We start from the raw sequence: 14,094 nt of genomic DNA on the forward strand, positions 1-14,094 counted from the left end.
AGTTTCCTTCTTTGTCTTTTGCTCCAGATGAATAGAGACCAATAGTTTTATACCTGATGACCACTTGCAAGTTTTCAAGACCCCCGCCATTACTTTACCATACTGGCAGGTAGAACATAAACTTTCAGAACTATATTGTGCCAATTGACTGGGTTGTCCCACGAGACCATGGCCCTAAACCCTCAAACCAAGAGGACTAATCCTGTGAGGTGATTGGTTATGGTCAGATTGGCATTTTGAACTGTTCTCTTTGGCCATTGTTTGGGGAATGAAGGTGCCAGAGAGGGCTTCCCAGAGGCCACAGGAGGCAGTCAAAGATGTTCAAGGAGACCAGACAGTGTGCTTTGATGGGAAGAAGGGCTTGGGAGACTGACTGAAGAGAGGGGAGGAGGCAAGGATTTTGTAATTCCCAGGGACTGAAGTTGTTGTTGTTAATTGCTGTCGAGTTGATTCCGACTCATAGCTACCCTATCTGACAGCGTAGAACTGCCCCACAGAATTTTCTTGGCTGTAATCTTTATGGGAACAGATCTCCAGGTCCTTTTCCATGCAGCTGCTGGGTGGGTTCGAACCACCAACCTTTGAGTTAGCAGCCAAACGCTCAACTGTATCATGTAAAAAGGTATAGAATAACCAGCTCAATTCTTTGTAACAGAGGAAAGATCTAGGTCCCCTAAGTGACAGTGAGGGGGTTGTCTACAAACTGCAGGAATACCTGCCCAAGGAAGGGACCATTCGGCTGAGATTTGTAGGATGAGTGGGCGTTAACAAGACAGAGAAGATAAATGCATGCCTGGGAGAGGAACAGCATGTACAAATGCCCTGTGGCAGTAGAGAGCAAAACAAGTAGGAAGGACTGGAGGAAGACCCTGAAGTGAAAAGAGTGAGGCGTGATGACGTGAGGGAGTCAACAGGGGCCAGAGCACAGAGGTTGCGCTAAGAGAAACCATTGGCGTTTTCACCAAAGAGGCGACGGGCTCAGACTTGCATTTCAGTGAGATGCCCTGGCCAGCCACAGGGTGGGAAACGGATTGGAGGGCAGTGAGAAAGGATGTGCAGATGGACTGGGCAGCCAGCGCATGAGCTGGGTGGGGCCATGGCCATGGAGGGACATGGCGGGAGAGGTAGGGAGGGCTTGGGGGGTGCAGTGGGAGCCAGGAAGTGCACGAATGCTGCTTTGTTTTCTGGTTTGGCTAAATGCAGGGGAGGGGTCCCAATCACCAAGAGAGACGACGATAGAAAATAAGGTATGTGTAGGTGGGAAACATGGGCTTGATGCTGTGTGTGACTGAGGTGTCCTGGAGTCATCAGTTATTACAATACATGCAAGAAGGCTGAATTCCCCAGAGAAAAGATAAGATGCCCAGACTGGGTTAAAAAAAAATAAACATATCTAAATTAACAGACAAAAGTGGAAAATAAAGGGATGGATAAAGATACAGGAGCCCTGGTGGCACAGTAGTTAAGTGCTTGGCTGCCACCCAAAATATTGGCAGTTCAAATCCACCAGCTGCTCCTTGGAAACCTTATGGGGTAGTTCTACTCTGTGGTATAGGTTGGCTATGAGTCAGAATCAGCTCGACAGCAATGGGTTTGGTTTTTTGATTTTTGAAAAAGATACATGAGAAAATCTAAACAAATACTTGAACAAAACCCAAAATAACAGGAGTGACAATATTATTACAAGATAAAATACATTTTCAAAGCCAAGTACATTTAGCTTATATATGTGTACAAATATAAATCTTTATGCGCCAAGCAACATGGCAAATACAGCAAAAACTCCTAGAAACATAAAGAGATCCTGAGTAAAGCACAGTCATCATGGAAGATTTTAATATGCTACTTTTAGAATCTGACAGATTTAAGTAGGCAAAAACAAATAAGACTACCAAGCAGGGTCCTCACTGGGGGCAATTTTGCACCCCCACCCAGGGGACATATGGCAGTCTTGTTTTATGCCTGGCTACTAACCAAAACCTGGGCAGTTCAAATCCACCCAGTAGCACCACACAGTAAAGGCCTGGTGATCTACTTCCATAAGATTACAGTCATCGGAAACCCTATGGAGTACAGTTCTATCTGGACATACATGGGGCTGCCATGAGTTAGAGTAGATGCCACAGCAACAAAATTGGTTTTTTGGAGGCAATTTTTATTGTCATGACTGAGGCAGAGGACTGCTACTGGCTTCCAATGGGTAGAGGCCAGGGATGCTTCTCAACACCTGTCTCAGCTTGAACTTGTAACGTGAAACTTGCTTCCAAAAATAGAGGATGCCGAGAGACCAAAGAAAGAGACAGGCAACTCCAGCATGGTAGCAAAGGAGTTTATTAGGGATGCTTACATATGAGGCAAGTCTTGGGTGGCCGCCAGACCAAGCAGATTTCCACGCTCCACAGTGGCCAGAGGTTTTATAGCAGTGGTGGACAATAGTGGCTACATGCCAGGGATTTACATAAGATGACTTAGCAAACTAGTGAACTAGAAGACTGCACGAGGGTGCTCATATTCAGCCTCGCAAAGCCTGTTTCCCCTTCAGTCCACTCCTTGAGGCCAGCTCTTAACAACCTGGCACGTTCCCACTCTTGTGTTGTAGCACGAGAGACCCGGTTCCCTCCCACTGGGAGCAGATATAGAAGTAGGGTTGGCTAGGTGCCCTATGGTGCCCACACATGTGCAAGAGACAGAGAAAGTTACTTTGTGCCCAGAACAGGATGAAAATTTTTCTCTAAGAAGAAATCAGGAGAAAGAAGGCAACTCAACTCACATTCTCCTTATCAGAGAGTATTCTGGGCCCAAGGCCTTAGGCAGCCTGGATGGGGGCGTAGAAGCAGACCATTTCCCCAACAACACCCTATAATGCACAGGACAGCCCCCCCATAACCAAGAAGATCTGGTCCCAAATGTCAATAGTGCTGAGGTTGAGAAACACTGCTAGAGAGGATTTATCTAATTTGCACAACCACCGTGTTTTAATTCTGTATATAAAACTCTGTATGCTATAAATAGGAAGCCCTGGTGGCGTAGTGGTTAAGTGCTATGGCTGCTAACCAAAGGGTTCGAATCCTCCAGACACTCCTTGGAAGCTCTATGGGGCAGTTCTACTCTGTCCTATAGGGTCGCTATGAGTCGGAATCAACTCGATGGCACTGGGTTTGCTTTGGTTTTTTATGCTATAAATACAGAAGATATGTTCCTCTCTTATGCCTATAGTGAATTTATTAAAAAAAAAAAATCGATTAGTCATTACTTGGTTATAAATGATCAGTTCTTCCAAGAGAGACTTTCAGATCCCATTCTCAGACTTCAATCCAGTAAAACTAGAAATAGACAACCAAAAGAAAACAAAAGCAACACTAATAACAAAAATCTCCTTTATTTGGGAATTAAGAAACATGTACTGGAAGAATCCTTGAGATGATGGACCCTTCTGATCTGGAACTGAAGCGATTCCCAGAGACCACCTTTCAGCCAAACAGTAGTCAGGCCCGTACGATAAACAGTAGCACCTGAGAGGGACATGTTCCTTAGAACAACCAATTATATTAGATGGAAAGGACAACATCTGTCCAAAAGCAAAGACGAGAAGACAGGAAGGGGTAGAAAAACCAGAAGAAAAGGAAACGGGGAGCCCAGGGTGGGAATGAGGAGAGTGCTGACACATGGCGGGGCATGCAGCCACTGTCATGGAATACTTCATGTACAAACTATCAAACGGGAAACTAATTTTCCCTGTAGACTTTCACCTACAGCACAATGAAAGCTTTTTTTTTTTTTAAAAAAAGAAACATATAAATAAGAAACTTACAAATAATAAATTAAAAAACCTATAAATAACTCCTGAATCAAAGAATTCATGAAATAATAGCTAAAATATACTCAAAGGAGAATTTATACTCCAAGCATTTTCATTATTAGAAAAAACAAAATGGGCTAAAAATGAATGAACTAAAAAAAAAAGATAAATTGGCTAAATTATTAATTTTGGGAACAACAAGAATAACAAAAGAAGCAATAAGAGGATAATTAATAATGAAACAATCTGAAATTTATGAAATAGAAGGCAAAAGTGAAGTGTAAACTAAAACTGAAGCAAAAAGCTAGCTCTTAAGACCAGTATAGTAGCTGCCGTTGTTGGGTGCCATCACAGCAACTCCATCTGGCAGTAAAACTGCCCCATAGGGTTTTCTAGGCTGTAATCTGCACGGGGAAACCCAGGTGGCGAAGTGGTTAAGAGCTACAGCTGCTAACCGAAAGATCGCTGGTTCAAATCCACCAGCTCCTCCTTGGAAACTCTACAAGGCAGTTCTCTGTCCTATAGAGTTGGAATTGACTCGATGGCAGTGGGTTGGGTTTGGTTAATCTCTATGGGTAGCAGATCACCAGGTCTTTCTCCCCCAGAGCCCTGGGTGAGTTTGAACTGCCAACCTTTTGATTAGCAGCTGAGCGCTTAACCACTGTACCACCAAGGCTCCCTGTAGAATATCTAAAACCCTATAATTCTGATTAAGGACAAAAGAGAGAAAATGAAAGTGAACATTTGGAATGGAAAATGAAGATACAAGTATGGATACAGAAACTATTAAAAGAATCATAAGAAATCGTTATATGCAGCTCAGTGATAATAAAATTGAGATGTCAGATGTTCTTGGAAATAAACAATATACAAATTAACAAAACTGACTCAAAAAGAGGTAGAAACTCAAAGGAGAACAGACCACTATGCCTATCTTTTCTCTTTAGCATCCCCAGAGGCCCTCAGCTGATATTTTGAAATGAATGAGTGAGTGAATGGACAGTGCTTTCGACTGGTCTCCAGTAACACACGCTTCTGTCGCCTTTGCAGCATAAAACGACCCACGATATCCACCGTCACTCTGGACATAGCCAACAGAGAAATTTCCTGCATCGACCTCAAGCCGCTGGTATGTCCCAAACCTTTACTGGCCCATAGTCTGTGTCATTAGTGTTAAAGAGTAATGGTGGTAGGCCTAGGCTGACTTTTCCTTGAGGGGCCGTGCAAGCACTCATTCAGCATCTGGAAATGGAGGTGACCCTGTGCTGGTTGTTGGAGTCACTTGCACCTCCATCAGTGTCCCCAGGGCTGTGCCTTCCTGACTCACTGTCCTCAGAGCGGGCGCATCAGTGCTTGTTCCTTCTTGGTCACCTGTGCAACTGCTTCTGGTTTACTTATGTTACACCACTCTTAGGCATACCCAAAGGAATTGAAAACACACGTCAACAAATGTGCACACAAAACTTGCTCACAAGTATTCATAGTAGCATTGTTCACAACAGCCAAAAAGTGGAAACAACCCAAATGCCCATCAATGGACGAATGGATAAACAAAATGTCGTATCCATATAATGAAATATTGTGCAGCCATAAAAAGGAATTTTATAAAAAGGAATGAAGTTCTGATACATGTTACAACACGGATGAACCTTGAAAACAATGTGCTCAGTGAAAACAGCCAGACTCAAAAGGATGAATATTGTACCATTCCATTTATATGAAATATCCATAGGTAAATCCATAGGACAGAAAGTAGATTAGTGGTTGCCTAGGGGCTGGGGCCCCCACATGTCTGTAAATTTGTTGTACTGTGGAGGCTTGTGTGTTGCTGTGATGCTGGAAGCTATACCACCTGTATTCAAATACCAGCATGGTGGACAGGTTTCAGCTGAGCTTTCAGACTAAGACCGGGAAGAAAGACCTGGTGGTCTATTTCTGAAAAAAAAATTAGCCAATGAAGACCTTGTGAATAGCAGCGGAACACTGTCTGATACGGTGCTGGAAGATGAGCCCCCCAGGTTGGAAGGCACTCAGAAGATGACTGGGCAAGAACTGCCTCCTCAGAGTAGAGTCGATCTTAATGACGTGGATGGGCTCAAGCTTTCAGGACCTTCGTTTCCTGACGTGGCATGATTCAAAATGAGAAGAAACCGCCGCAAACATCCATTAATAATCAGAACATGGAATATATGTAGTATGAATCTGGGAAATTTAGAATTCATCAAAAATGAAATGGAACACATAAACATCCATCTCTTAGGCATTAGTGAGCTGAAATGGACTGGTATTAGCCATTTTGAATCTGACAAACATATAGTCCACTATACCAGGAATGACAAATTGAAGAGGAATGGTGTTGCATTCATCGTCAAAAAGAACATTTCAAGATCTATCCTGAAGTACAATGCTGTCAGTAATAGGATAATACCCATATGCCTACATGGAAGACCAGTTAATACGACTATTATTCTAATTTATGCACCAACCACCAAGGGCAAAGGTAAAGAAATTGAAGATTTTTACCAACTTCTGCAGTCTGAAATTGATCAAACATGCAATCAAGATGGATTGATAATTATGGGCAATTGGAATGTGAAAGTTGGAAGCAAAGAAGAAGGATTGGTAGTTGAAAAATATGGATTTGGCGACAGAAACGACGGAGATCACATGATAGAATTTTTCAAGACCAATGACTTCTTCATTGCACATACCTTTTTTTTCTCCAACATAAACAGTGACTATACACGTGGACCTCGCCAGATGGAATACACAGGAATCAAATCGACTCCGTCTGTGGGAAGAGATGATGGAAAAGCTCAATATCGTCAGTCAGAACAAGGCCAGGGGCCAACTGTGGGACAGACCATCAATTGCTCATATGCAAGTACAAGCAAGTTGAAGCTGAAGAAAATTGGAATAAGTCCACTAGAGCCTAAGTACAACCTTGAGTATATTCCACCTGAATTTAGAGACCATCCCAAGAATAGATTTGACAATTTGGCGCTAGCTTCCTTACAATCCAGCAATCCTACTCCTTGGAATATATCCTAGAGAAATAAGAGCCTTCACACGAACAGATATATCCACACCCATATTCATTGCAGCACTGTTTACAGTAGCAAAAAGATGGACGCAACCAAGATGCCCATCAACAAATGAATGGATAAATAAATTATGGTATAGTCACATAATGGAATGCTACACAATGATTAAGAACAATGATGAATCTGTGAAACATCTCATAACATGGAAGAATCTGGAAGGCATTATGCTGAGTGAAATTAGTTGCAAAAGGACAAGTGTTGTGTAAGACCACTATTATAAGAACTCAAGAAAAAGTTTAAACATAGAAGAAAATATTCTTTGATGGTTACGTGGGTGGGGAGGGAGGGAGGGGGATATTCAGTAATTAGATAGTAGACAAGAACTATTTTAGGTGAAGGGAAAGACAGCATACAATACAGAAGAGGTCAGCACAACTGGACTAAACCAAAAGCAGTTTCCTGAATATGAACGAATGCTTCAAGGGCCAAAGCAGCAGGGACGGGGGTCTGGGGACCATGGTTTCAGAGGACATCTAGGTCAACTGGCAAAAGAAAACATATTAAGAAAACATTCTGCATCCCACTTTGGTGAGTGGCATCTGGGGTCTACAACACAGCAAGTGGCCATCTAAGATGCATCAATTGGTCTCAACTCACCTGGAGCAAAGGAGAATGAAAAACACCAAAGACATAACGTAAAGATGACCCCAAGAGACAGAAGGGGTCACATAAACCAGAGACTACATCAGCCTGAAACCAGAAGACTAGATGGTTCCCGGCTAACACCGATGACTGCCCTGAAAAGGAACACAACAGAGAATCCCTGATGGAACAGGAGAACAGTGGCATGCAGATCCCAAATTCTCGTAAAAAGACCAGACTTAATGGTCTGAATGAGACTAGAGGGAGCCCTGAGGTCATGGTCCCTGGACCCTGTTAGCCCGAGACTGGAACCATTCCTGAAGCCAACTCTCCAGATGGGGATTAGTCTGGACTGTAAGAAAGAAAATGACACTGGTGAGAAGTGAGCTTCTTGGCTCAAGTAGACACATAAGACTATGTGGGCAGCTCCTGTCTGGAGGCAAGATAAGAAAGCAGAGGGGGACAGGAGCTGGTTGAATGGACATGGGGAATACAGGGTAGAGAGGAGGAATGTGTGTTTTCTTAGAGGGAGAGCTGCTAGGAAAACATAACAAGGTGTATATAAGTTTTTGTATGAAAGATTGACCTGATTGTAAACTTTCACTTAAAGCACAATAAATAATAATAGTAAAAAGAGTAGATTTGACTCATTGAACACTAATGACTGAAGACCAGGCAAGTTGTAGAATGACATCAAGGGCATCATACATGAAGAAAGCAAGAGGTCATTAAAAAGACCAAAATGGAAGTTAGAAGAGACTCTGAAAGTTGCTCTTAAAGGTAGAATACCTAAAGTAAATGGAAGAAATGATGAAGTAAAAGAGCTGAACAGAAGATTTCAAAGGGTAGCTGGAGAAGACAAAGTATTATGGTGACATGTGCGAAGACCCGGAATTAGAAAACCAAAAAGAAGGGCACACTTAGCATTTCTCAAGCTGAAAGAACTGAAGAAAATTTCCAGCCTTGAGTTCCAATAAGTTAATGATTCTATGAGCAAAATACTGAACAGCTAAGGAAGCATCAAAAGAAGATGGAAGGAATACACAGAGTCATTGTACCAAAAAGAATTGGTTGACTTTCAGTCATTTCAGGAGGTAACATATGATCAAGAACCGATGGTACTGAAGGAAGAAGTCCAAGCTACACTGAAGACACTGGAGAAAAACAAGACTCCAGGAATTGATGGAATACTGACTGAGATGTTTCAACAAATGGATGCAGCACTGGAAGTGCTGACTGGCCAACCAACTGGAAGTGATCTGTGTTTATACCTTTTCCCAAGAAAAGTGATCCAACAGAATGTGGAAATTATCAAACAATATCATTAATATCACACACAAGAAAATTTTTGCTAAAAATAATTCAAAAGCAGTTGCAGCCATACATCTACAGGGAACTGCCAGAAATTCAAGTCAGATTCAGAAGATGACATGAAACAAGGCATATCATTGTCAGTGTCAGATGGATCGTGGCTGAAAGCAGAGAATACCAGAAAGATGTTTACCTGTTTTTTATTGATGATGCAAAGGCATTCGACTGTGTAGATCATAACAAATTATGGATAACATCGTGAAGAATGGGAATTCCAGAATACATGTGCTCATGAGAACCTGTACATAGATCAAGAGGTAGTCATTAGAACAGAACAAGGGGATACTGGGTGGTTTAAAGTCAGGAAAGGTGTGCATCAGGATTGTATCCTTTCACCATATTTATTCAATCTGTATGCTTAGCAAATAATCTGAGAAACTGGACTGTATGAGGAAGAACAGGCCATCAGGCTTGGAGGAAGACTCATTAACAACTTGCATTATGCAGAGGGCACAACCTTGCTTGCTGAAAGTGAAGAGGACTTGAAGCACTTACTGATGAAGATCAAAGACCACAGCCTTCAGCATAGATTACACCTCAACACAAAGAAAACAAAAATCCTCACAACTGGGCCAATGAGCAACATCATGATAAACAGAGAAAAGATTGAAGTTGTCAAGAATTTCATTTTACTTGTATCCACAATCAACAGCCAGGGAAGCAGCAGTCAAGAAACCAAATGATGTGTTGCACTGGGCAAATCTGCTACAAAAGATATCTAAACGTTAAACAGCAAATATGTCACCTTGAAAACTAAGATGCGCCCAATCCAAGCTATGGTGTTTTCAATCGCCTCATATGCATGTGAAAGGTGCACAATCAATAAGGAAGACTGAAGAATAATCGATGCCTTTGAATTACGGTGTTGGCGAAGAATATTGAATATACCATGGACTGCCAAAAGAAGGAATAAATTTGTCCTGGAAGCAGTACAGTCAGAATGCTCCTTAGAAGCAAAGATGGTGAGACTTTGTCTCATGTATTTTGGATGTGTTTTCAGGAGGAATCAGTCCCTGGAGAAGGACATCATGCTTGGTAAAGTAGAAAAAAAAAAAAGTAGAGGGTCATCAAAAAAGAGGAAGACCCTCAATGAGATGAATTGACACAATGGATGCAACAATGGGCTCTAGCATAACAATTGTGACGATGGTGCAGGACAGACCAATGTTTTATTCTGTTGTACAGGGGGTGATATGAGTTAGAACTGACTCAAGGACACCTAACAACAACAACAGGGGCTGGGGAGGAGAGGGAATGGAGAGTGACTATTAATGGGTACAGGCTTCCTTTAGGGTGATGGAATGTTCTGGAACTAGACAGAGGTGATGGTCTCAGGACGTTTAAATATACTAAAAACCACTGAACTGTTCATATGAAGAAACCCCTGGATGCAAATGGTTCATGTGCTTGGCTGCTAACCAAAAGATTGGAGGTTTGAGTCTACCCAGAGGCAGCTGGGAAGAAAGGCCTTGTGATCTGCTTCCAAAAAAACGGCCACTGGAGCATAGTTCTATTCTGAAACACATGGGTCGGAATCAACTTGATGGCAGCTAACAATAACAGCAACAACTGGGGGACTTGGGGCACTGGGTAAGGGGTGGAAGGACTCGGCAGCAAACCGGGGCCCTTCTGCTGGGGGCAGTGAGTTCTATTGAGAGCCCTCTGTTCCTGATTCAGATGGCAGGGAGGGGCAGCAGATGGGCTCGTGGCAGACATGCCCTCTGGTGGCAGTCCCAGTGGGGAGCCAAGAAGCAGCAGGTGCCTTGACAATGGAGGGTGACAAGTTATTGCTCAGAGAGGGCCCAGGTGGGTGGTGAGGGGCAGCTGTGGGCCGAGGACTGGAGGACAATGGGCTGGGAAGGAGGAAGCCCTCTTTGGGTTGGGTTGACGTGGGTTGGGCTGGGTTAACTTGGGTTGGGTTGGGTTAACTTAGGTTAGGTTGAATTGTATTGGGTTGACCTGGGTTGGGTTGGATTGGGTTGTTTTCCTTTCTGAGGCTTGTTCCAGCTGACAGGTCACTGGAGGAGGTTGGGTGCTGGGCACTGTCCCTGGGATGGGGCCATTTGGGCTGCAGCCACAGCTGCCTCAAAATCTCCTTACCCCTGGGGGTGGATCAGGGCCTGTGGGAGAGTAAGGGCAGGTGTCAAATGAGGGGTGTGCACTGGGTCTACCCTCAGGCCACAGGGGGCTGACAAGAGTGGGCACAGACCTCCCTTGCCCTGCAGCAGAATGTCCAAGGAGGAGAAGCTCTCAGGTTGAGACTGTGGGGACCATCCCACCCCTAGAGCCCACACAGTGCTGCCTGCATAGAATGGCTTATCTCCCTTACTTAGGGACAGGGAGGGCATATCCTTGGAGACAGCAGCTCCCCAAGGCTCCAGCAAAGCCTCACTGAGGGCAGAGGGCATGAGCAGCAGCCTGGGGAGGGCTAGGGGCCAGGGGGTGGCTTCCTTTTAAAACTTGATTCGAATCATTCCTGCATGCATTTACTCACTCACGGTTTCTACGCCCTCTCTGTGCGTTGTGTAAGTTGATCTGTTCCCCGTGAAGCCACTGTGTGGGGAATTTGGCCATGCCTGAAAGCTCAGGCAGGCTCTGAGGGCTTAAGCTCTGTGGGGCCAGTCGTGGTTATGGCGTGTCCCCAAAAGGACAGCCCCATGGGAGAAAGCCCTGTTGATCTGCTCCTGTAAAGATAAAAAAAAAAAAAAAAATTTTTTTTTAAAGATTAAAGCCTAGGAAACCTTATGGGGCAGTTCTGCTCTATCACATGAGGTCACTATGAGTCAAAAATCAACTCAATGGCACCCAACAAAAACTGCAAGACGTTCAGGTCACTATTTCAGGGAATCCAGGCAGCACCATTTGCAAAGCCTCTTGATGTGACTGTGTGCTCGCATGGGGAGTGACCCTCCGTAGGTCAATGGCACTGTCTCTTTCCTCTGTAGACAGCGCTCGTTTCAGTTGGGTGTGACCTGGAAAAGAGGATCATCGTTCAGAAGTAAGCGCATTGATACTGGAGGAGGGGGCAGTGCGGGGTGTGCAGATGGGATGGGACTGGGTGATGGGCGCATAGATGGGTATCTTCGATTATTCTGTCTGCATTTGTATATGTTCAACATTTCCGTAATGAAAAGGTAAATAATTAGTAACAATAGTGTGAGTTTGAGTTTATGGTGTGTTGGTTTCCCTTCTTTTCTTATTTTGGTGATATTCCCATTTTGTTTCCTCTTCCCTAATTGTGTTCTCATTCTATTTCTTCCTTTTAGTCCTCTAATTTCTTATTTTGATGAAAATTGCTGAGGGTTTTTTTGTTTTGTTTTTAATGTCTTGCTTAAAAATTTGAAAAATTTGCCCCTAGCATTCATAGCCATCCTAGAGAATGGAGCCATTGGAATCCAAGAAAAAAAGAAGTTGCCATCCTTTTCCTCAGGCAGTGGCATGCTGGTGTAACAACCAGCTCGGAGTCTTCTGTCCCGATTCTGATGGCAGGGCGGGAAAGCAGGTGGGCTTAGGGCAGGCGTCCTCCAAATCACAGTCCCAGTGGGCGGCCAAGAAGCAGCAGGTGCCCTGACAACAGGGAGTGACAAGGCACCCCTCAGAGAAGGCCCGAGTGGGTGGCGAGGGGCAACTGTGGGGCCAGGACCCAAGGACCATGGGGTGGGCCCTGGGAAGAAGATGCCGTCTTTGGGTTGGGTTAGTTTGGGTTAGGCTGGACTGAGCTGACTTGGGTTGGGTTGATTTCACGCTACCAACGCAATAAGTCAACCAGCTCTCAAAATTCCTCAAGATTTAACAGTCGGCTATCAGGAGCTAGTCAGAGCCAGGGCAAGAACACACCCAGATGCTGATCCTACCAGTGTTCATTTCCCAGGATGGGAAAGCTTTGTTGAATTAATAAATTATATATAGAAAAATGTACAAGAAAGGTTTTTAAAACAAGATGCAAATCTTTTGTCATAGAGTCGGGAGGATATTTGCCCACATATCTAACCAGCAAGGGATTTGTATCCAGAATTTATAATTTCCACAAATCAATGTCAGGTGGCTGGGTGGGATAAACGGTTCAGCGCTTGACTACTAGCCAAAAGGTTGGCGAACTGAACTCGCCCAGAGGGGCCTCAGAAGGCAGGCGCGAAGATCTGCTTCCAAAGACTCTGCCTTGAAAACCCTGTGGAGGAGCTCTACTGTGTCACGTGGGGTCGCCACGAGTCGGAATTAACTTGATGGCAACGAACAACAACACAGATCAATAAGGAAAAAAGATGACCTAGTAGGGGAAAAAATGGGCAAAAGGCTCCAACAGGCAAAGGAAGGGAGGGAAGGAGAGAGGGAGGGAGGAAGAAAGGAAGGAAACTCTGTCCCCATTAAGTAGTAAGTCCTTACTCCCGAGTAACTCCTTCTTCCCTCAATCCCTGTAACCACTAACCTACTTTCTGCCTCTATGCCTTTGCCTATTCTAAATATTTTGTGTGAGTGGGATCACACAATATTTGTCCTTCTGCATCTGACCTATTTCACTTAGTATGTTTTCAAGTTCATCTGTATGGTAGCATGTATCAGAACTTCATTTCTCTTTATGTTGTTGGTGGTAGGTGCTATTGAGTCAGTTCCGACCCTGTGTACAACAGAATGAAACACTGCCTGGTCCTGTGCCATCCTCACAATCGTTGTTAGGCTTGAGCCCATTGTTGCATCCATTGTGTAAATCCACCTCCTTTAGGGTCTTCCTCTTTTTCGATGACCCTCTACTTTACCAAGCATGATGTTCTTCTCTAGGGACTGGTCCCTCCTGATACCATATCCAAAGCATGTGAGACAGAGTCTCACCATGCTCACTTCTGAGGAGCATTCTGGCTGTACTTCTTCCAAGATGGATTTGTTCATTCTTCTGCCGGCCCATATTCTTCACCAATACCATAATTCAAAGGCATCTATTCTTCTTCAGTCTTCCGTTTTCATTGTCCAGCTTTCACATGCATATGAAGCTTTTCCATCATCTGTTTCCAGAGATGTAGTCGATTTGATTGCTGTGTATTCCATCTGGTGAAATCCACCTGTATAGTCACCGTTTATGTTGGTGAAAGAAGGTATTTGCAATGAAGAAATCTTTGGTCTTGAAAAATTCTGTTATTTAATTTCCAGAGTCGTTTCTACCACTAAGGCCATATTTTCCAACTACCAATCCTTCTTTGTTTCCAGCTTTCACATTCCAATCGCCAGTAATTATCAATGCATCTT

General features: G+C 43.8%; 1 protein-coding gene across 1 annotated transcript in view; it reads left to right on the forward strand.

Moving 5' to 3' along the window:
* CATSPERD (cation channel sperm associated auxiliary subunit delta) overlaps positions 1-14,094 on the forward strand; it is an 83,908-nt gene that overhangs the window by 46,484 nt on the left and 23,330 nt on the right. Inside the window, exons 16-17 of the mRNA XM_049876514.1 lie at positions 4,850-4,928; positions 11,802-11,854. Of these exons, the coding sequence (XP_049732471.1) occupies positions 4,850-4,928; positions 11,802-11,854 (132 nt within the window). The remainder of the gene's footprint in view (positions 1-4,849; positions 4,929-11,801; positions 11,855-14,094) is intronic.

The sequence above is a fragment of the Elephas maximus genome, chromosome 3 (assembly GCF_024166365.1).
Source record: "Elephas maximus indicus isolate mEleMax1 chromosome 3, mEleMax1 primary haplotype, whole genome shotgun sequence".
Taxonomy (NCBI): Eukaryota; Metazoa; Chordata; class Mammalia; order Proboscidea; family Elephantidae; genus Elephas; species Elephas maximus.